This window comes from Stegodyphus dumicola, chromosome 4 (genome assembly GCF_044657685.1).
Source record: "Stegodyphus dumicola isolate Sdum_Otavi_A_Nest chromosome 4, ASM4465768v1".
NCBI lineage: Eukaryota > Metazoa > Arthropoda > Arachnida > Araneae > Eresidae > Stegodyphus > Stegodyphus dumicola.
In genome coordinates, this window is record NC_140771.1 from 115,587,914 (window position 1) to 115,612,335 (window position 24,422).

Here is a 24,422-nt window from a genome sequence, read left to right on the forward strand (position 1 = left end):
TTCTTTTCTTCTCAATCATTTAGTCATACTTCCTAAAGATGACTCTTATGCTATTTAATAGTACATGTTATAGCCATTTAACTTATTTATTCCCATTTTTATTACATGCAAAGTAGCTATAAATTTTATATTAGTATTAGCCCTTTCTTCAGTACACTTTTCCGCTGGTTTTACTATAAGGCGATTGCCTGAACAATCGTATCACATATGCTGTTGTTGCTAATGATCACTTGTCTGACCTACAGTCAGTCCAATCCCACGAAATTCCTCGTGGCAAGGAGCGCAAGCTTACGCCTGCCATTGGCAACAGCCTTGAGCACCTTACAGGTTGACAGTGCGATTTAGCTCAGTTCCTCTCGCAATTTTGATGAAAAGCAGCCCAGGGTCGGATCCGAGGGTCTCCCACCCATCTTCCTCTACCACCAACCTCTCAAGAGGACTTTCTACTAGCATTATATTTAGAGTGCCGCTATGCCGCACCTACACTATATATTTACTAATATCATTGCCTTCTCCGGGATTCAAACCGGGCCCTTCGGCACGGCAGTCAGCGACGCTGACCGCTGTACCGGTTGGAGGTCTTATCACATAAGGATACACTTTATCAATTTTAAAGTGAACCGCTGGTTAAACTTAATTAAACTGGAAGCACAATAAAGCATCTGATTATAGAAAATGCTAAATCATTGCAGCAAAATCAATTAAATATGCAATCAAATCAAAGAAATATGATGACAGTCTCACAGCAATCAGATCAGAGTACTCTAAGTGCTACACGAATTTCTTAAATCCTTAAGATGTGGATTAATTATGCTGTTACATTATTGCTTTTTTATGAATTTTATCTTTCTGTGTGCCTTTTACATTTTAAAAAATTCATAAAATGTATTGAAAGCATTAAGTGCACCCGCAGCTTGATGGCGAACCCGTTAACCGCTCCCCGTCCGGGGAACATTGCCGTCTCTCCATCACACCGAGGTGGGCCCACAGAGATTAAATTTCTAATAGACAGCTTAAAAAAAAGAAACAACAAAATTATGAAAATGTTCAATAAAGTACAAAAACAGTTATGAAAATGTTCAATGAAGTTACCATCTTCAGTGATTTCTTGAGCCACAATGACGACACTGTGGTCATTAGCTTTCAAAGTCACTACTCTCCTGGAGTCAGGGGATACACGAGGTTTGCCAAATAAGGTTGTACTGTGGATCAAGACGGTATCAGTCAAGTAGTCCAGGACGATTTGTCCTGTGGGTCTTCCTGTTACAGGCTCTAAGCATTCTAGGATTACCATTCCTCCTGGAAATAGAGCAAAGATTTCATTTTTATCATTTCTTTTGAGAAGCAGAAATAAGAATTAATAATTACTCAACTTTGTAATTATTTATGTCTAAGTATGTGTGAGAGTTTTGAAATATTAATTTGGAGATTGTAATTTCATTTAATGATAATTTTCTTCTCTGTTTCATAAAATATGATTGCCTAAGAAGTTTAAGGCGCTCCTCCAATGGACTGTTTCAGTGAGGAGGCTATTACTTGTGTATGGTGAAGTGTGGTGAACATCCACGTTTAAACATAGGCAATGATGGTATTGTAAAGCCGCACTAATTATCCAGATAACTACACTTCGCAGGTCCCACAAAGGGCTCCTCCAGGCGTTGATGCATTGTCAAGCATTGCTGTGCTTTATGCTGTGTTGCATAGCTCAGTGCCTCTTTTAGAACAGAAAGTTCATCATATTTATGACTTCTTTTCTGAAATGTTTGCTCTTGATAGCATTTTCTATAAAAGGTCTTATTTCACTTTCTGAATTCAGAAGTTTTAGATGATGTTCAGCTGTGAGAGAGCTTCTAAATGTGTAGTTGTTCACGGCTGCCTATTTCTCTAGTTACAGTCCGGTAATCTAATAACCCAGTAATAGTTCAATGAACTTTCGAAATTATTTAATTCCCCAGTTTTTAATGTCTCTATATTGGAGCTTAAATAAAAGTCTGATGTGTACCCCACATGACTTTCTTGCACGGAATATTAAACTATACGCATTTTTTGCTGTATTTCATTTAAACTTTCCTCGAATTTCATTATATATATATTTCTTATTCAATTAATTAAGTTCAAATTTCGCGGCAAGGCAAAAATACATGAAAACTCAAAATATCTTTATTAAAAATTGAAAAATATAAAACACCAAATACAGTTAAAGCAATTAAAAGAAACAATTTTTACAGTTAAAATTAGAGTTTTTACGCAAAAACAAGCAATTCGGCCAGCGGGCAAAAGGGCAGATTTTTTTGGTGCACAAAACTGAAAGCTTACTTTTGGTCTCTCTCGGCAAAAAGACACTGAAGGTACAGAAGCTGACTATTCTGCTAAGTTTCAAATATAAACAAATATGGAAGCTATGGTAAGTCTTAGCCGCACTTGAACAACTTTTAAATTGTTGATAATTCTACATCTATTGCATGCAGATTAACTAAAGGTGTAAAAACTTTACCCGAAGATAAGAACAACATATTAAAGTTTCGAATGTCGTTTTCGAAGCAAAAAATGCTCGATTCACCATCATATATAAATAAAAAAAAAAACTGAGCTCACGAAGCCGAGTAACACACACACACACACACACACATATAAATATATATATATATATATATATATATATATATTTACTTTTGCTAAGGTCGATTTAACCAAAAGAGGAGGTGCAGAACTACATGTTATAGCGGTCCTATATACAAAATTTTAACGTCCTGAGGTTACTTGTGTTTTGAGTTATACGAGATATATACATACATAAGTACGTACGTAGACACCTCACGAAAAAAATTTCTTCTGAATCCATTTTGAATGTTTTTTGCAACCTATTTTGGGAAAGCGAGTCCTTTGTTCGGTTCTTACCTACAGATGTCACGCAAAAATATCAACTGTCTTCGATAGCTGTCAAAATGGATAGTTTGGTTGAAATATGATACCTGAAAATTTTTCCGATTACAATACTTCTTTTACTTCGTACAAGGAAGTAAAAATGGCTGATGACATTTCGAAGTGAATTTGATTTGTCACCCATATATATTGATTTCACTCCTACTTTAAGTAGGGAGAATGTAAATAATTAATTTCTTCACTTGTGGTCTTCTAGTGCAGTAGTCACTATATTAACCTATTAATATGTGGAGGCTTGATTTCCCGCCAAGGTATATTGCATTTAATTAGTTCCAGTTCCAAAAATCCTGGTGTCATCTTAACGTGAATCGAATTGAAATAAGAGTTCATCACAGAATAAAAGTCAAACAGGTGACGATAGTTTTATTTTTATTGCTAAATTTCTACAACGTATTTTACTGAATTACAAAAAATATTTCATTTTATTTTTAACATTAAGCAGCCAAAATCTAGATATAATTTTCTTCTTTAATGAAAATTCCTCTAATGATAACTGGTTCGCTTCTGACGTGTTGAATAATTCATTCATCAAACTGACAGAAAAGTCTTGAAAAGCATTTTGAAATAGATAAATATGCTAAAAAGCATTTTAAAAGGAAATATAAGAGTTAAACACGTGTAATAGTACCCTAAATATAACTTCATAAAACAAGAAAGAGGAAATAGAGAAATTTTATGAAGAATATACCGTTTTCAAAACTATCTTATCACAAAAATACATTAAATTAAAACTGTTCTTTTCATGCAGAACAAAAAAAGTATGTCTAAGGTCATACATGCATATACAAGTATTTGAGACAACTTATTTTATTTTACAAAATTTGATATTTCAGTCTATAAGATACGGTAATCATACTGCCAATAGGTAATAGCAAAACAGATATTACAATAATATCACGAGATCTTGAGCATTACAGAATATATCCAGTTCGATGAGACTGGTTTTATTTAAAATTTAGAACTGATCGTATTCGGCATTGTGGAATTTAACTGTTTGCGTCCATCAAATGAAATAAAATATAAACAAAACTTTTATCAGATAGAACGATGGACTCAAAAAACGTTTATTTTTTAATCGCTGTACCCCCCGAAAAGTTGCTTATCGCCTAGCTAAGCAAAATGAAAATTAAATAAATTAATTAATAAAATAAAGTAAAATTGCACCTTCAATTCCCGTATCGAACTCAAAGTTTTGAAAAATGAAATAATTGTGAAATTTTGATGTGTTTTGTCAATTTTTACGGTTTTTAAACTCACTATTATAGAAACGCTAGAGGTCTTTATCTTCAAGTCTCTGATCAAGCAACTACTGCAATCACATCATCTATCCTTCAAGAATATGACTTAATAACTGATTCGGACATTTCTTACATCGTTGATAAAAACAAACGTCTGTGTTTAGATGGAAGAAAAGACAACACGATCTTACTTCATAATGTTTTCGAAGAACTTAAAAAAAGGACCAGTATTCTCTCATGCAAGAACTAAGATCAGAATATATCGATCACTTTCTTCTCCTACATGTCACTGCTAAATGTATAGCTTCTACCATTATTTTCCATTCGAATAAACGCGAGATTTCTGTTGAAGAATATGATTTGATGGAGAGCGATGGAACTGTTGTTAATTCTGGTTTGGAAAATGTTGCTATCTTCCAGATCAAACTGCACATTGGGAGACGACTACAATGGGCTATATGTGTCGTACGTTTCTTACGTCATAGGTTGCAGTTCCGTAACGTATTTCGTCACTTGAATCGTATTAGTACAGGGCGAACGTCTTTCAGTAGACCGATCCGAGAAAAAAACTTACTTAACTAATCAACTTATTTAAGTGTGGTTACGCCATACGCATTAGGCTGGGCCAGAAAAGCACTTTTTTAATTTCCACATCGCTGTTCCCCGAGAAAATTGACTATGCCTAGCTATTCAAAATGAAAAATCATTTTCATTTAAAAATACATGTTCTGTTCTCACATCGTACTCAAGGTTTTTAAAAAGTGAAATCTTCCTGTTTTACGTGAATTTTTTATAATTATTAAACTTAGTACTAACGAAATGCAACCGTTCCTAATATGAAATTTGGGGCACGAGGAACACGGAAAACATTTCAAGCCTGTAACTTAAAACTGTTTATTGTTTGCTCTCCTCCTTGAAAAAAGGTAAAAAAAAAGAATGCAATGTTTTGTAAAAGTATCAATAATTTCTAATTTCTTATTATTTTACCTTTGTATTTTTAATAAACAAACGGTGAATATATTTATGATTTTAAATTTTTTTATTCAAAAGTTTGCCCCTTAATGTTAGTTTTTTGGGAAAATTCTGGCATAGCATATCTTGATTGGAGGGTCGTCCTAATTAAGCTGTCTGTGTCAGAGCCACCACTGTGACAGACTGTCGCACAGCCGGGGTGAGACAAGGGAAACTCTCAAAATCGGACCACTAAATCCTGTTGGAGTTATCTATCCCTTCGGAGCTGAATTTTGGCGTGGTGAAATTTCGAACAATTTTTTCCCTTGAAAAAGTGATCGGGCTTTCAACAATCGTCGTCGTAGCCTTAGTTCTCTGATATGTTTTCTTTCATCCACAACCATTGCAAAGACTAAATTTTCGGAATGAGTAAAAAAAACATTTCTCTGAATTACTGGGTTGATGATTTGCAATAAACTTTTAGTTAGGTATCATGATGTTTTGATGGCTTTAAAAGCTATCTTTGGACCACCTACGAAATTTTTGCTGATATATATTTTGAACCAGAGAGGCATGTAACAATTCAAAATAAAATTTATCAAGTGCCTAGTTTCATCAGTAGGTTATTTTAAGGTCACGTATAGTCTGAAAACTTAGTTTGCTGTCGTCAACAATCTTGAATGTAAAAGTGGACCAGGATCATGAGTTGCTAAATGTTCTAAAATTGTAATTGAATCTATGGTGCAAAAATATCAACTATGTATGATTGGTCCGTGCTCAGCAATTTTCTGTCACTTTGACGAATGGATTGTTTAAGATGTCAAAAGCGACACAGTCAGCAAGTTTTTTTCCGGATAGGTCCACTGAAGGACGTTCACCCTGTACTAATACGATTCAAGTGACGAAATACGTTACGGAACTGCAACCTACGACGTAAGAAACGTACGACACATATAGCCCATTGTAGTCGTCTCCCAATGTGCAGTTTGATCTGGAAGATAGCAACATTTTCCAAACCAGAATTAACAACAGTTCCATCGCTCTCCATCAAATCATATTCTTCAACAGAAATCTCGCGTTTATTCGAATGGGAAATAATGGTAGAAGCTATACATTTAGCATTGACCTATAGGAGAAGAAAATGGTCGATATATTCTGATCCTAGTTTTTGCATGAGAGAATACTATGAGCCTATTAATCGTAAACTCTTTCCTATCCGCTTTTTGCTTTAGTGTTTGTATTGCGTTAAAAAATAAAAAAAAAATAATTAAAAAAAAAAAAACCCAAAAAAGTATAAAATATAAAAGTACAGAAAAGCATTAAAATCTAAAAACTTATAAAAAAGATTATGATGTTTAAGTTTTTATTTTCGTATTCCTATCCCTAAACTTTCTCGAGCCTGTGGCTCCCTCTGTTGAGCATCAAGTCAATTACTTATGCAAAATTTTTCCTATTTCTGCTCACTTTTAGTAATTCTGATGTGGAGGTAAATGGTTTTGAACCATAGGCACTCCGAAATTTCAAAATCATTGGCATTAGAGAAAATACTGGTGCATGAGAGAATACAGAAGTGGTGGTCATTTTATTACGTAGGCATCTAACAGATGGGCCACCTTCGCCTCCTATGAAAGGATGGACAACAGTTACAACCATCTTTTCTCCGGGATTCGAACCTGGACTCTTTCGTATCGCAGTCGGCTTCCCTAACCACTATGCCGTCTGGGCGGCTGCCTGAGGTAATGATTTGAATCAGTTAAAAAAATTATTTATTTCAGAACAGTAAGGCATATTTTTAATTACATATTTTACACTGTGTAATAATTTATTTACTAAGTGTTCGTTATACATTTTTAAGGAGTTAAGTTAAAATAATTATACTTATTTGGGTGGAAAGTTTAGCAAAGTTTCTTTCTGAGAAAATTTCTCACCAAACGATGCAAAATCTGCTGATATAGGTGCGCAGTTATAAGGCGTCAGATCCACCGTCTTGAGATATTTCATTCCTTGTAAATCAAGTTTATACATTCCTCTTTGGTTAGTATGCACAACGTAACCGTATTTCCAACCATGGCCTAGATCCTGTGTGGAAGGAAGGAATAATCCACTGACCTGTAATAAAGTTAAAAAAATTATTCAATAGAATGTTTGCACCAATTTAGCATCCGACCTCAATAATAGTTAATGGCAGAAAAAAATCGATACTCTGAATACTTGCATCAATTTTTGTTTCATGATGAATTAATTTCGATATGAGCATTTTCGAAAGTGTTTTTAATTATTTAGCACAATTCCAAATTCTATAAATTCTTGCTAAAACATATGTTACATATCTTTGTTGAAAAATAAAACTCTACACTTGGTTACAATTTACTTTTTAGTATATTATGGTAAAAGCATGTAAATTTAAATAGTTGCATCATGCCTATTTTATTTTCCTAGCCCAAAGGGAAGTTAGCCCAGGGAGCTATTAGTCTCGAAAGGGCATTCTGCCTCGAATCTCTATAAAAGGCTATATCATTTTTCAGATTTCGCCACCTAATATTATCGCCCTGTACTACATTTAAAGAAATTAAATAATGAAGAATCTGCATGAATGTAAAATCTTGCATTGTGAAAAAGCAATGGCACTTAGAATCATGAAATTCTGAATAACATAGTCCTCCACTCGAACATGAGCACCTGGAAGCCCGAATTTAGAATCTGGGATTTGTTTTATTATTTATTTCATATTTTGTAAAACTTTGTCAAATTTTTTATTACAAAAATTCAGTAGTTTCAAAGCGAACAGTAGTAACACTACAAGGAATAAAATACTCCAGCGCGTAGACCGTTTATCAGAAGTTCTAAAGATATGCTGATCTTAGATATTTTTAGTCCGAATGCTCTCGAAACGTGTATGTGTGTGTAACACAGAGTTTTGACAAAAAATCTCTAAAGGGAAGAACCAGAAGATGCGTTTGGTAGACAGTCGGTGTTACCAGGGTATGTGCGATGACGTGTCTCTGCAGTTGTATGATTTTTTAAGCAAAATCTAATCGCTGTGCACTCGAAGAATAGAGAAAAAATTCAGACAGATTTGGAGGAGAATGTAGGTATTTTATTTTCTAAATATATTACGTAATCCTTACTTAACAACTAAAATTTGTATTTAAATTGCTAACGTGTATTTCCTTTTCATGCATTGATAATGTTTACCGACTTACGATAAATATCGTTAATTTACGAATCTTTTCAAAAAGTCGCGAAAAATCACTAACTAGCACCCGATAAGTATATGAGATCTTTTCTGTAAAAAGCTGCCAAATTTCGCCAAGATGGTTGCGTCAATGCGTAAGTACCAAATGTTGAACACTTATGCTTATTTTTATTTTACCAGTCTATCGTAACTTTTTTACGTGCCAGTACTTTGATATAATATCCTTGATATTGTAACTTATATCTTTTTTTTATCAGTTCAAAGGATATGATGTCACTTTCAAAATACATATAAAAACCCACTCGAGAAAGAAAAAAATTACACCCGAATGTATCAGTAGTCAACACGAAATAAAATATCTTTGATTAAGGTTTATAACTAAAATAATAATGCTCTAATACAACAGATAATTTACAAACGATGTTTTCGTGCTCTTAATAGTAGCATAATTCATAATTATTATAGCACTGGGTTATCGAATCGAGGTTTCTGTGAAATCATTTCACCGTTATCTAAAAATGTGAATCCGGACTTTTCATAAAGATTTATTATAGTACAAATTATTTATATCCCAGTATAATTAATTTCTGTGTCTGTATGCAAATACATTATATGTACACTGCGGGGGAAAAATGGGACAGTTCTATATCTTGCGTTCTTCTGGGCCGATTGACGAAATTCAATTTCCCGTTTTACATGTCTCGAAAGCACGACTTAGGATATGTATTAGATTTATATGCAACATTGTTCTAATATAGGTATTTTGACACAAAATCGGACTTTTTCTGAAATAACATACCAATGTTTTTCCATATTTTTTTCTACGATTCAAATTAAACCAAAATACCAAGTTTTGTAAAAATATCACGAGTAGTTTTTAAAAAATTAGCTTTTAAAATTTTAACTCCTCAATGTTAATTGAGTTTGGTGTATATTTACTAATATCTCTCTTTTTTATTAAACTTATCTGATTCTTCCTTTCAAATTTCGGAATTCAGGATCATTCCAAATAAAATTCACCCATTTTGTACGATTTATTTTTTAAATTTGCATTTTAAAATAATTTTTATAAATTTTTCAAAAACAATTTTGAATTATAATCTATAAATGTTTTACTATCATCTTAAGGTAAACATATTTCTAAGCATACCTGCAAAAAATTACAGTTTCTTATTCAAAATGTCCGAAGATATGCGTGAATTTATATATTGGCGCGCTTTGAAATTTGGTATAATTTGTTGAAAGCGCTTTCGAGTCTCGAAACTTTCGAGTTTCGAGACTTCGAGCACTTAAATCGCGCTTTTGAGGCATGTAAAACGAAACTTGAATTTTGTCAATCGGCCGAGTATAGAACGGGAGATATAGAACTGCCCCCCTTTATTTTTGCGCAATGTAGATGTAGCAGTTGTGCATAGTTGCGTTGTCAGCAAAGCCGACTTCACTACCACATGTCTCGGATTTATATTCCAGGAAAAGCAAGGATGTCTTCAACTGCCTGGATTTCTAAGTTATTAAAATTTATCAAACCAAAGTGCTCTTGAAACAGAAAACTATAGAAAAACTGTTATATTCTTGGAGATATTCTCAATCAAAATGGAGAATTGAAATGTTCATCTTTCCGCCACAGATGCCAGAGGTGTCTTTACCAGTAGCAGATTCCTTTTCACCTGTTGGGATGACTATATGCCCACAAACGGAGATAGGTAACAACTTCTGTTCCTTTATAGATGGCAAAAAGTATTATAAATAATAAAATGCTACGGAAATAGGTGTGCAGTGACAATCTATACGTTCCATTCTTTAAAGAAATGATTTGAATGACATTAGGTTTACATATCATAATACTGTATGAAAGAACATTTCTTATCAAAAGATTGAATTTTTGAAGATCATAACTTTGTTTCTCGAAAAATTAGTGCGTTTCAGACTTCTCGGATTTCATGACATATTTTGTGTAAGCAAAAATCCAAAGGACCAAAATGTAGTATATGTTTCACTTTCAGATATATATCACACTGAACTTTACTCTAACTCTTCTCTCTTTACTCTTAACAGATATGGTGAAATTCATATGAATTTTTATAGTTGCAGGTATAATGTAGTCGGCATCATGCTAAATCATAAACGATTGATAGTGCCAGTTGTATGACAATTTTCGAGAACCGTGTAATGGTGTAAATTTGTTCAGGCCATCTAAGAGAAATTGAGTAATGCATCGAACTATTTAGTGGCATCAGACACATTCTAGAAAACACTCACAAGATCAAAGTGTCCATCTACAGGCTCCGGATGCACAGTGTGGTGCTTCTTCTTTTGGCTGGCGTCCCGTATAATTTGGATGGTTTTTGTCCCTTTGTCTTGCACACTTCTCCAGCACAGCACCCATACTTGGTCCAAATTCGGAACATAATGCAGTTCTACTGGGAACTTGTCCGTTACGACCACCTAGAAAATATAAATAGTCAAATTATAAAAAAATACATTCGTCAAAATATCTATTGGAAATAAAAAATGTCAAAATATCTTAACAAAAGGCTCAATACGTTAAACTGTATATTTGACAAAGCAATAAAAATCCAATGTACAAAACCTATAAATTTTTATTATTGCAAATATCGTTTTGAAAATTTAATTTTTATAAATAAATTAAAAAAATAATTACTATCTCAAATACGAATTCTAGTCAGCAATATTGTCCTAATAATCATCATGTAATCTTCATTCCTATTTCCTTACCTTTTAGGATATTTATGTAGATTTTTGCATCAGTCATGCTTGCAGTTGAGTATAATATGAATTTACTTCAACATACAAAATGCACATTTCAAGTCCACGGAATCATTGAAGTAATTATTATACACCATTGACTGTTCGCAATGGTAAAAATTATCTAGAACCTTAAAAAGGAACACAGGTCTCTCGCTACTGTGACTTAAATAACTAATTTAAATTTTTCAATTCTATATGATGATCTAATCATATATTCATTACCAAGGTCTAAATAAAAGCGTCATCAAAGACGTCATTAACAGATAATCATAGCTTAATAGCAATAAATATCAGTAAAAAAACTCTTAAATAATTTTTGCTATCGGAAACTTTCATCTTGTGGGCAGAAATAAAGCTTAACAATTAACCTCAACTGTAAGAAGTAAAGCCTACAGTAACGCTGTTACATTCAAAGCAGTCTTCACTGTATAGAATGTTTCACTTATTTCTGATAATTAACGCTTAGGGTTATTAAGTTTCTAGCATCAAAATTTTCTCGTATATGCATAAAACGCATATTTTAGGTTTATAAAACAAATGTGAAAGAAAAGTCTTTTGTTATTCTTGAGCATTATAAAAAGAAACACAATAGAAGACAAATTTCCACATAGTAGATCTGTAAGATTATTGTTTTAAACTAAGCAATTATTATGATTTCGGTCTTTACGATAACTTCTCCTTTCCCTATTCCTCACTAGAATGCAAATTAGTCAGCATTTAAATAAAGGTTTTTTGATTTTAAGGGAGAATGTATTTCTGGCTTCGTGTGCACGCTGCGTGTTAGTTTCCTGCCAAGTGTAAGTTTCTAACAGTTGTAATTATTTGGCCTCGCTTTCTATCGTTGCCGACATTTTGCTTCTGACACTCCGATAGAGTAGTAGGCACGCTTTTAGTAGTATTTCATTGTGTAGCCCTTGACAACTGTTACTAATGCCCAACGTTTGATTTAAACTTGTTCCATTTAGGTTCATTGCCACAAGATGTGGCTTATATTGTAGCACAAAGCTTGCGTCCGTGTTTTTCATTCTGTTTAAATAAAAAAGGTTATTTTAACCTTCTCACAGTTTTCCCGTTTGTTTAAGGCATAGCGATAATTCACTTCACGTCCGTTAAGGTTTTTGGACTACTTAGCATTATAGCATTACCAGATCAAGTGAAACCCTATCGATCTAAGTGTTTTCTCTTAACCCAGACAAATTCGATCACAGTCTGTGACGGTTCAAGTTACACTTTTCATTATTCTGAAAATAAAATTCATTTTAATGCTAAAAATTATAATCGTTATCATAAAAACCTATTGTTTCCAGGTATGCCTATAATATCTACAATTGGTATAGTTATTTAATAGAGCAAGGAGATATATTAGGTTAGTAAGTAAATTTTTTTAAATGAGTAATAAAACAATGCGTTAGTAGGTCATTTGTTGTAATTACGTCACAATTAATAATAATTACGTCACAAGATAATTAAATATAAGTATTAAATAATGTAGATGAAACTTTAGATTTTATAGTTTTACTGAAGAAGTTTCAAAATCACATTAAGAATACCGGCTGTGTTCTACTTTATCATTTTTTTTTTTTTTATTTTTTTTATTTTTTCTCCTTTCTTTCTTTTTTGTTTCTCAGTTTTTTTTTATTTAATCTTTAAATGATCCTTGAAATTTCGCATTTCGCATCTTAGATAAAAAAATGGAGAGGTTAATACGTCATACATCGTTTATCATCATCAGCCTGATCAAACTCGTGTTCTTTCCAGCTCAAGGTACCCGAAAAATTTCTTCAGTTACTAAAGTAGGTTTCTTGGAAGATTCCGACGTTACAATGTCAAATGAAGTTTTAGTTAACGTTCCAAAGTATCATTTTGGGTTAGTTGTGAAATATAGTAGTTCTTAATACGTAGCAAACATTTAAATATGCGATAGTCTGGAGCACTGCATTTCAAAAATTGTACTAGTTTAACACAGTATGATTAAATGCAGAATCAGTTCAATATAGTATGATGGAAATGTAAATTGTTTCACTATGCATAATTTGTAAATGCATTGAAAAACAGGATTTATTAACATTTCAACATGGAACTCCTGTATCAACTTTCAAAAGAATTTCTCCTTCTTTACCGCATGCTTTCGTAATGTAATTGAAAGGAAGTGTAATAGCGAGGTCCAGAGTTCGAATCCCGATGAAAGCATGGCTGTTTCTTTGCTCTCTTTTGCTGTTTTTTGCTCTTTTGCTAAATAAACTTAATGCCTCTACAAGCTGAAAGGTGATAAGAAGAGGTTAACTTTGAAAATCTAAAATATTATCTTAGATTTTTTAAAATACATTTCGAAATTTATTATAAGAAAATGGAACTACATCTTTGTTTTGAAAGACAGAGTTTTGCCTTTTTTGTTAGTCTTTTGAAAAGAGAAAATGGGATAAAGTGAAGAAAGGAAAAGAAAGAATGATTTATTATCCTATAATAAAAAAGGAACGTGTAATCAAAATAAATCAATCCTAATCTGAAAAAAAAAATACGAGCAAAAATCATGTTAAATTTTTAAATGAAATGTCAGGTCAGATAAGTCAGAGCGCAAAGATTTTGAAACTTGGAAATTATAGATTTAGTTTTCTTTCTTTTCTGTAACTGAATTTTGCATTTGAATATATACTTTTGAGTACTATTTTCTATTTGATTTAATTATATTAAAAATAACGTATCCCAGCTGCTGCAGAATCAGTACAAAACTCGTTAAAATTTATTTTTACAAACAAACCTATGCTTACGAATGAAATTAATAGTTTTTTTTTCCTTCCATAGCAGTTCATTGTTGAACTTCTCCTTTAGCTAAAATGTCTAAATTTTTATTCTCACTAATCTATCCAAAGAAAGATTCAAGCGAATTATGACAAATGTATGTATATTAAAAATATCATATTAGGATCAGAATAGTTCCAGGTGACTTATGCAAAAGGAACCGCTAATCACTAATAAAATAGCAATCGATGATTTGTTTTTTGTTAATCAAACATTCCTAACGTAGGAAAAAAAGACAAGGAAGAGCATCAATAAAATAGCATCATTTATTTCTAAAATGTCCAACACTTTTGTTGTGATGCTGGTGATATAAAGTGCACTTGCATTGGAATAGTAAATAAGTATTTACTTATATGTATCAGTTTGAGAATGGTCTCGAAAATACATCAGAAAAGGAGCTTTGGGGACTGCACTTAAGATCATGACAGGGCACCGCGTGACGAGCTGAAATATCTGTGCAGTTCTACAATGAAAGCTAATAATAGTTCTATCATAGTATTCCTGCTCAAATGGTCAGTGTTTTTGATGAAGGCGAATTAAAGAGCAAAATAAATTTCAGCACAGTTTCAGTAAACAGCAGTGTGAGTAAAGTAAGCTTGTGAAGATCTTGTGAAATGTATAAATTGTTTCATAATTGCTTTTCCTTATTCATAAATATCTGAAAACATCTGAATGGTCTTTACTATTATTTTTTCTTTTTCTTATTTATATTACCTATTGAATTCTTAATATTTAAACGTTCTGTTAAGAAAACGGCGTTACTATAATCTGTGTTTATGAAAGTCTACGATAGAAAATTACAGCTTAATGTATTACTCGGATTTTTAACACAATCATAGAGCGAAAATAGAGCCAAGTTAGTAGAATGTTTCATTACCAAGGTATCAGCAACTTTGACTGCTTATTCTTAAAAGGATATACTTACATCTACCACGACCATCTGCACTCTTGAAATGATAAGGATCCGATCTTTATTGGGCTGAGAGGCGTAGACATAGCGGTCAGCTACATTTATGGCCGCTCCCCACGAGCAGTTTAAACCTCTATCCCCACATACATACTCTTGCGTTCCAGGGATAACATCAGTGCTTTGGATCTGATGGTACAGCCGGCAGTTGTCAGGCTCGTATACCGAGATGCCCCAATCGTGGAAAGCGAAGAAACGATGTTCGAGGTGAGGAATGCCTAAAATTAATTAAACGTAATAAAAATCTAAAACTGGTAATAAAATCCTGGGAAAATCCCAGCCTCCTTAAACCAGTCTTATACCAGTCTTATACCAGTCTAATAACCAGTCTTATGCCAGTCTAATAACCAGTCTTATAGCTAATGGTATTAGAATGTCTTATGCCATTACGGTGTAAGATCAGAATTAAAACTATATGAATTTTATTTGGTCACACAGAAATAACACGATTTTAGAAATCTGGATTTCAAAGATTTTTGGATTAAAAGAACTTAATAGGAAAATTTTGTTTCAAAATTGATGTTGAACTCTTATTCTCATAAAAGCAGCAAAATGAAGATAAAATCAAGATAATAAATTACTTCTTGATGGTTGATCCTGAACAACCAACGAACTGATATCCCTTGTTGTTCCAGCGGGATTAGTAGCTACACACATGTAGGCTCCGGTGTCACTGTATGTTATCTTCCCAACAACTAATGCAGTGCTGTTACCTAAAAAGTCATAAATAACTTAAGTGGCTAAGTAAGGACAAAATTTCTTATACATGACAAACTAAAAGAAATAAAAATTAAATTAAACTTCTGAGTAACCTGAAATCCTGGAAATAATCATTATTACACAATAGGCATTAAAATTTGGACAGTTTGCATTTCCTACGGACATTTCATAAGACTTTTGAGACTTTACAATATACTCTTCGGTGTACAAAGCTCAAGTACGTCGACAATAGTTTTTCTAGGATAATCCATTTGTCAGTAATGTATGTCCATTAACACTATTATTTGCATTCCAAGAAGATTTAGAAAATTCAGATTGGAATTTAAGAGAATCTTTATCAATAATAAAGAAGTGGTTACATACTTACGGAAAGGAACACAAATTTTAATAGGTAGATTCTTCAGGCTTATTTATTGGTAAATTATATTCAGTACTTTTAAAACACTGCTTATATATTGGTACAACACTGCTTATAACTGTGTACACTGTAACACTGCTTATACACTCATGTCCATAAATTAAGGATAATGCAAAATCAGGTAAAGGAAGAGTTAGGAGCAAAACAAATTTGACTTATTTGTAAAGCTTATTTATTAAACAAAAGGTAAAGAGCAATAAAAGATGCTATATGTTTCATATTATTAAAAAAATTAGCAATTTTTTCTCCCTGGAGCAAATTACAAAAAAAAACCTATTTACAAAAAACCAATATTACATGGTTGGTATGATTGTTAATACATTGTATGTCTCCCAGACGATGCAATACAGTCCGTACAACGCCTAGGCATGCTGAGTATCAAATTATCGATCTGATCTTGGGGATATTAACACCACTCCAAAAGTAATGCTGTCCAAAGTTCCGGTAGACTTGTAGGATGAGGTTGACGGGCTGCAACTCGTCGGCCAAGCATGTCCCACACGTGCTCTACTGGATTCAAGTCCGGTGAGAATGCTAACCAGTCCATACGTGTGATATCCTCCGATTGAAGACATTCGCTTACGATGTTTGGACGGTGAGGACGGGCGTTGTCATCCATAAACACAAACTGTGCGCCCGAAACAAACGTACATTATGTTCCAGAATGACGTTCCGATAGATTTGGCTTGTCATGGTTCCAATTTGAACATGCGGGTCAGTTCTGGAACACAGAATTCCACCCCAAACCAGCACTCCTGCACCACCGTAACGGTGTCTTTCAATGATGTTTTCTTGGTGGGTGGTAGCTGGGTACCTGGAGCTCTCCATATGAAAGTCCGACGAGAATCAGACTGCAAGCTAAACCTGGACTCGTCGGAAAACATCACGCAAGCCCACTTGTTGCGGTGTCCACAATGCATGCTCTCTACTCCAGGCTAACCGCAAGCGACAGTGAGTTGCAGTAAGTGGAACGCATCTGACAGGTCTACGAGCATATAGACCAATCTGCCCTAAGCGTCTGTACACGGTCTACTTTGAAATTGTCGTACCAGTGGCTGAAGAGAGCTGACGAGACAGGTCTGAGGCTGTGCTCTGTCTGTTTCGTTTGGCAGTAACTGCCAAATACCGGTAATCATTCGGCGTTGTAATTCTGAGGCGACCTGTGCTGTAACGTCTACTCACATTACCATCTTCTTGGAATCGTTGCCGAAGCCTGGAGATGAAACTCTGGGCAATTCCAAGTTCGTCTGATACTTCCAGTTGGGTGCGTCCACATTCCAGACGGCCGATAATTCTACCACGTAAAAAATCATCCAAATGCGTCCTTTGTGTCATAACTATTCGGATATTGCACTGAAATGCTTATAAAGCGCCTGCGAACAATTTTACGTCTTTGAATGTATTCCTTATATATCACTCTTTTACACTCTCGTCATTGTAACGTACCATCGGTGTCATCTGGTTACTTCATGAAATTTGCATATGATTCTTGAAGATATATGTAGTGATTTTACAGGTGATATATTTATTTTAGAGTTCGATTTCCGCGTGACTCCGAATTATCCTTGATTTATGGACATGAGTGTATATTAGTTCAGCTTATATATGTTGAATTATAATTCATTAAATCAAGCATACTCTGATTAGTATACATATACACGTTCCATATTCGAAAATTACAGCAGTGATCTCCAAAATGAAAGAAACGAGACAAAGGAGTATATTATAAAAAGCTCCTTATTTTACGATGTTATTTTTTACCACTTTTAAAACGCTAAGTATAAAAAATGAATTCTTGAGAGAGACATATTTTTTAACGTAGAAGGAAAAACATTGAAAAAGGCATAGCTGTTTAAGGTACCAATAATTGTGTATTTTCCTGATCCCATTTTCAGTTCTTCATCGTTTTTGAGCCAGTACACTCTTGGTTGCGGAACCCCAATGACATGGCATTCCATCTCCGCTAATTCTCCCGGAGCCCTTGATTGAAGCTTAGGGACAACGTGGACTTCCGGAAGTGCTGGAAACATAAAGTACAATAATTTTAGTCATAATAAATTCTTAATACCACTCAAAGATAGCAACCTAATAATTAGTGTAACTTGTTACATATAAGAAGTTTTAGAAATTCATCATGCTTAATTGCTGATGCACATTACAACCTTCTAAATTTCTGTTTCGAAAATAAATTTTAAAATTACTGAATTTATTTGTATATCTTCTGGAGAGATAAGAGGTAGGTGAAAACGGTCATCTAAACGAAAGAATAGAAATAAATAAATTTGCAAACAATCTTAGGATACAAACAGTGAGATAAGCGGCTGTACAAGTTTCATGAGAAAATTCGTGCTTTTCTTCTGGAAGATCAGCTGCCAAAAGACTGAGTGCGGTTTGCTTCATGAAAGAAACTTAACCAAGCATCTTATCGATTACAAGATGATTTGGAAATACGATAGCAAGGCTAAAGAAGAAAATAAAAATTTTAAGACAAAAGTATAACAGCTGAGTTATGGAACTACACTGTATTAAAGCAACATTTCTTTCACAGTTACAAGCCAAATTCACAAGGAATATATTTTGCCGTTATTATTGTCATTATTTATGTTGTTTGCTTTAGAAATGCCTATTATGTTTTCATTAACGATGAAATGAATAGCATACATTGCATGCTGTGTCTGTTTTTTACAAAATATCCACGGCTTAATTTGATCGCGTTTATTCACAACTATTTTGATAACATTAGCCAAAAGAAAGCATTAAGCTTTAAAAATATCTCCCAAAATGACAGTTGAACTTAGTTAATTTAATACAAATGTGACTAGAAACATATATGTAGTTAATTTGACAGCATTTTCATTAGGAAAATGCATTATAAGACGGTTTATAAATATATGAACCGTTTCATAATATTTTGATAACTATTTGACCAAAGTTGTACCCTAATTTTAATTCTCGGAAGGCGTTTTTAATAGCAGTATTTATGCTTGGAATAATTTCAGAAAGCTGGTGGCAGATATTCTGTCATCTTCTTCTATCTGAAGAAGAGAGACCTATGTCTGATTGTTCTCGAAATCAATTATTTAGACTTATTAAAAGTCTACGGCAAGTTAAACCAAAAATTACTTCCTTGCCTAATTTTAAATGGTTGTTTAAAATAAATTTAAATGAAATTAAAACACTTTGATGATAAAATATTTTAGCCATTTCGCAATTTTTAAAGTTTATTTTGACCTTACTTGCATTTTCCGTAGTTTCGTATGCAAACTGACGGGCCACTGGTAATTTGATAACAGTATTCGCATGGTACCATTCATTGCGATCACACTAAGCGATATCTATTGTACTTCAAGACACCGATATTTTTTGAACGATGCTTTCATTAGCTTGCACCAAGCACCATACCAATGTACTGATAATTATAAATATCAATACTCAAAATTAGGAGTTAACAGATTAATATGCAAGTAAATCATAGCACATACAAAGAAAATTTGATGAAGTTTAGTGAGCGTATGAATGAAACTTCATATATCAGAAGTAGAATATTTTTATTATAACCAGTCATAGCTCGAAATATGTGAATCAAGAGCGCCAGAAAATCAAAAATCCTATTAAAAGGAAAAAAATATTTTAGGCTTCTCGCAGCTTTCCTGCAATATTTCTGTATTTATTTCTGTGGTTAGTGGATTTGACAATGTCAACATGCAACTGTGCTTGTAATGCGCAGAGACATTTGTAACACGAGGGCAGCTGGTACCATATTTTTTATATTTAGACTAAAAATCACCAATTCGTGGTCCACATACTGGCTCATGATTTAACTTTCGGTGACCAACGATTGGACTAAGGTAATTTATTATTATTTCCTACAAATTTTATAATGTGTGTATATTTTCTTACTTTATCTTAAACTGACTTTTACAAAAAATATCTTAAACTTTAATTATAAAAACTTAATTCTGGATTTAATTATCAGCAAAATCATTTGAAATTGCTTTTGGAGAACTCGTTTTTCTCATGAATGTCCACAGATGGTTTGCATTATATTTTATATCAAAAATTATTTAAATAATAATCCTCGACATGTTCAAAGTCCACGCAAATGAAGAAAAGGGATTGCTGCGTAGATCAACAGAGCGTATAAAGAAGAAAAGCCTACGTGCATTTTCTGCAAAGAAAATCACGTTAGTTGTTACAAAGAATGTTCATTTTATAAAAATCAATTTGAACAGAAACCCGCCCCGAGAAAGACAGCTAAATTCCAGAAGGTACCTGAGGACTTCCCGCATCTCCCAAATGCAGAAACTGATGAAGATAAGAAAGCCCGTAAGCAGCTATTTAGCGAAAAGTAAAGTAAAGTAAAGAAGAAATTCTCCGAAATCCCAAAAGAAGTTGATAAAGCCATGTCATGGCTAAAAGACTCCCAAGATTAGAAATTTCCTGAGTAATATTGTTGGACTTTTGGATAGTATCCGCAAGGCGAAAACCCCAAAACCCCATCAGAAAAGCTCTGCGCAGGCTTTCGAGCAGCAATGTATTTTATGAAGTTTGCCGAAGAGAATTAATTCACTTTTCTACAATCAACTTAAGAAATGCTCATCTTTTCATCGCTGTACCTGCAACTCAAGCAGTATCAACTAGGGTCAGGTTCCGGGAGGGTGACCTCCCACGTGACCAGCCTGAACATATCAGCGTGCCTTGAGGTCACGGCCTTGCTCACTTCCACCAGCGTAGCCTCCTGAATCACCAGTTTCTGATCCCGGCTTTCTACCTCCTCAGCTTCAGTTTTCATCTGACTACCGTGACCGCCAACAGAGGGCGGCACATCAGCTAACTCTTCTTTTCTCTTTTCAGCTTTCTTATGATGTTTTCCTGCTGCAAGACCCAACTGTCATGTTCCTTTGGGATTTCTCTCAAGATACAGGGAAGTACTGTTTAATTTAGTATAAACCCTGTAAAAACTAACTTAGTATCTCAACACAGCGAGAGCTTCGGAGCGCGAGACAGAGACCTACGATAGAACCAGCAAGCGGAAAAAATTTTTGTGCTATTGTCCTAAATGCAAAGGAACATGGAATTGCTGTCCAGGGCGGAGAGCGAGAGCTTCTTAGGGTAGACGGAGACCTACTACGTTTGAAAACCTCCCTCTGTGAAGGATGGAGTGCTTGAATCAAATTGTTGTCTTTTCTGAAATAAGAATGGCCATTCGGAACGAGAAGTACGGGAACCTGCCGGAAGGAAGCGGCAGGACGGAGGACAGCCTGACTTCCGACACAGTTGCCTCCATTTAATTTCATCACTCACCTTTCTTTGCTTTTTATAGCTATCCTTCCTGTCTTAAATATGTATGCCGCTGACGACCTGACAGTTGTAACAAGAATATCGATGTTCAGATTTTATATGAGGGGGGGGGCCTTTCCTCGAATTTGTGAAATTTAAATAATTTTAAAGGTATGTTTTTCCATATTATTTCTTCGGATAATATTGTTCACCCAATTGCCTAAAATGTACTTGTATTTCAATCATGTTACTAACAATAAACTTAATATGGTATACATTTACAAACTTCTCTGTTTTAATTTTAATTAACTTTAAGACATCGGACCATATTATCTAATTTACTGGGTTCAGTTTGCTCTCACAACGCAATAATTTTAGTTGGTATGATTGTATTACCTTTATTTGTGTACTTTTCTTTGTAGTTTCCATATCTTTAAAAATTTGATATATGTCACTTTTATATTACTCCGTAGTGATGCAAAACTCATAAAGTAACTACTGGTTTGATTTAATGTGATTCAATAAAACATAAGCCATGACTGCTTATTTAACTTACTTTGAACATGTAACACATGTGTCTGTGTAATGTCTTTATTCCTTTGAGCGTGGCATGTATAATTTCCTGCGTGCACCAGTTGTACATTCGTCAAATATAAGGATCCATCCACAAATACTTGGGAAACCTGCAAATCAAGATATATAAAAAATGAACATGGAACTTTTAATTTTTTAAATATAAAATATAGTTACATTTGGGAATTCGGCCTTTTATGATACTTAGTTCTCCGTACAGTTTATTATTATCTGTGTATAATCAAATTATCTTGCATCGTGCCTTACATTGCAATGAATAATTACATTAATCTACAATTAGTAGCTTGCTGAAAAAGAATATTACACGAGGAAAAAAATCTCATGTGGATACCACATGATTTCTTTGTACGCCTGTTAAATTATACACATTTTTTGCTGCATTTAATTTAAATTTAATTTATCGAATTCTTCTAACGTAATTACTCTATCTCTCAAGGCAAGTTGAAAACTAAATAAAAAATGTCAGATTTTGAAATCAAAAACCCCAGCCACTTTTTGTCGTGCAAGATTCAAACTTCTTATATTTGCATTTTTTCATAACTCGTACAAAACATTCCCAAGTATAAGTATACGAACCAGAAGATTGCATTGAAAATTTTATTTCGTTATTTGATAAAATTTGAAATTGCAACATGACTATTTTTGTCATTTAAAATAATTCTGTAATTAGAATTAAATGTCTACGACGAATGTTTACTAAAATAAAGGCGGGGTTAGGACTTTTTAAGTCTGGTAAGGGGGGTTATATATTTTTATGTTCATAGCTTATGATTTAACTCTAGCAAAATTACTAATTTTATCCTTATTTGGAAAAAAGGCATCTACGGTCAATGACAATAGCTACCTTTTCAGTACTTTTAATTTCACTTTTTAATTTTACTTTTTAGAATTTTTACAGTTCAAAATATTATTTATTTGCAGTTTTTTTAATTTTTTACTACAATAGAAATCTAAATAACTTATACTTAAAATACGGACTAAAACGTATTGCAATTATTCATCGCTTTACTTAAATTTCTGTTCCTTGAAGATGAGATATAAAACAAAACATTTTCGAATATATATATATACTTTTGGAATTGCCGATTCAATAAAAATGAGAGGTGCTCAACTAGTTGTTATAGCAGTGCGATATACAAAATTTCAACATTGTACGGCTAATTCTTTCTTGAGTTTTGCGAAACATATCTATCTATATATATAGTTTAATTCCTAAACAGTATTGATTAATTGATTATATTATCTCCTAAGTTTAATTAAAGTAGAATTATTTTAAAAGTGTGAATCCATACTGGTAAGTTATATTTTGAAAGATGTTTTGAAGTAATTTGAAAGCAAAATGTATGAGTTAAACTAGCAAGATATAAAAGTAAGGAGGCTGCTAACCTTCAATACAGTAAAGCTTTTGTATAAGAACTTTAAAACTTAAAAAAGAATGGAGATAATATATAAAGTGGGTACATTAGGTAAGAGATAAATAGCGCTAATAGCTGCTATTTAGCATATCAAATGTTGTACGATCTTAAATCCATTTAGTGCGAATACAAGTTATTACTACTTGCGCAATTGCTTCAAAGTTAGTTAATAATAATTTATTTCCTAAACATCTTTCAAAATATAACTTACCAGTATGGATTCATACTTTTAAAATAATTCTACTTTAATTAAACTTAGGAGATAATATAATCAATTAATCAATACTGTTTAGGAAATAAATTATTATTAACTAACTTTGCAGGAATTGCGCAAGTAGTAATAACTTGTATTCGCACTAAATGGATTTAAGATCATACAACATATCTATCTATCTATATCTATCAGGCGAGCTTTCTACGATTTTTATTTTTTATCTATATATATATATATATAAATCCATTTTACAAGTTTCGGACTCCATTCAGTTCGTACGTACAGACATCACACAAAAATAGACAAATTGATTTGGAAGAGTCAAAATGGACCTTTTTTTGTGCAAGGAAGAAATAAGATGGGCAATCAGAAATTTGAATAAGGCGTTTGCTTGCTTTCGAGCTCTGATAGCATTATTTCCAGCTCTATTTATCATAACAAAATCTTCCGTTGTTCTAATTTTATTGGTAAATAGGTCTTAAAAGTCAAGAGAAAACAATTTTACAAACTTTTTAAAAGAGGTATTTTTGACTTCAGTATTACTACTAATTTTAATTTGTGTAGGACTGAGTTGCTCGAATAAAACTGAGCATATAGAGGAAAACAAAACAAAGCTAAGGTAAAAAATTATTTATTTTACTTTTTTAATACCTAAATTTTCCTAAATTTTAATGTCTAATGATAATATACACAGAAATATTTACTAAATTGAGTTTAAAAAAAGCATTTTTTTTTTCACTTTTTTTATTATTTCAAGTCAGTCAGATTAAACATGACGATTTTACTGATAGTAGCGGTCCCAACTAATTATGTTTCTCTTCTTACACAAAGAGTTTTAACAAAAAACTGCAACACTTAGGAAGTGAAAGAAAATGAACACTGAAGAGGGTGTAAAATTTAAAATGCTATCAAACTTTT

The 24,422-nt window shown here is 33.1% G+C and overlaps 1 protein-coding gene across 3 annotated transcripts in view; it reads right to left on the reverse strand.

The window, feature by feature from the left end:
• The window catches only part of LOC118201690 (follistatin-related protein 5-like), a 747,967-nt gene that overhangs the window by 8,408 nt on the left and 715,137 nt on the right, over window positions 1-24,422 (reverse strand). For all 3 annotated transcript variants that reach the window (XM_085815355.1, XM_085815354.1, XM_085815356.1), the window contains 7 exons: window positions 21,838-21,964; window positions 17,863-18,021; window positions 15,445-15,576; window positions 14,822-15,081; window positions 10,588-10,773; window positions 7,061-7,241; window positions 1,093-1,299 (listed from right to left, as the gene is read on the reverse strand). In XM_085815355.1, the coding sequence (XP_085671481.1) occupies window positions 1,093-1,299; window positions 7,061-7,241; window positions 10,588-10,773; window positions 14,822-15,081; window positions 15,445-15,576; window positions 17,863-18,021; window positions 21,838-21,964 (1,252 nt within the window). The remainder of the gene's footprint in view (window positions 1-1,092; window positions 1,300-7,060; window positions 7,242-10,587; window positions 10,774-14,821; window positions 15,082-15,444; window positions 15,577-17,862; window positions 18,022-21,837; window positions 21,965-24,422) is intronic.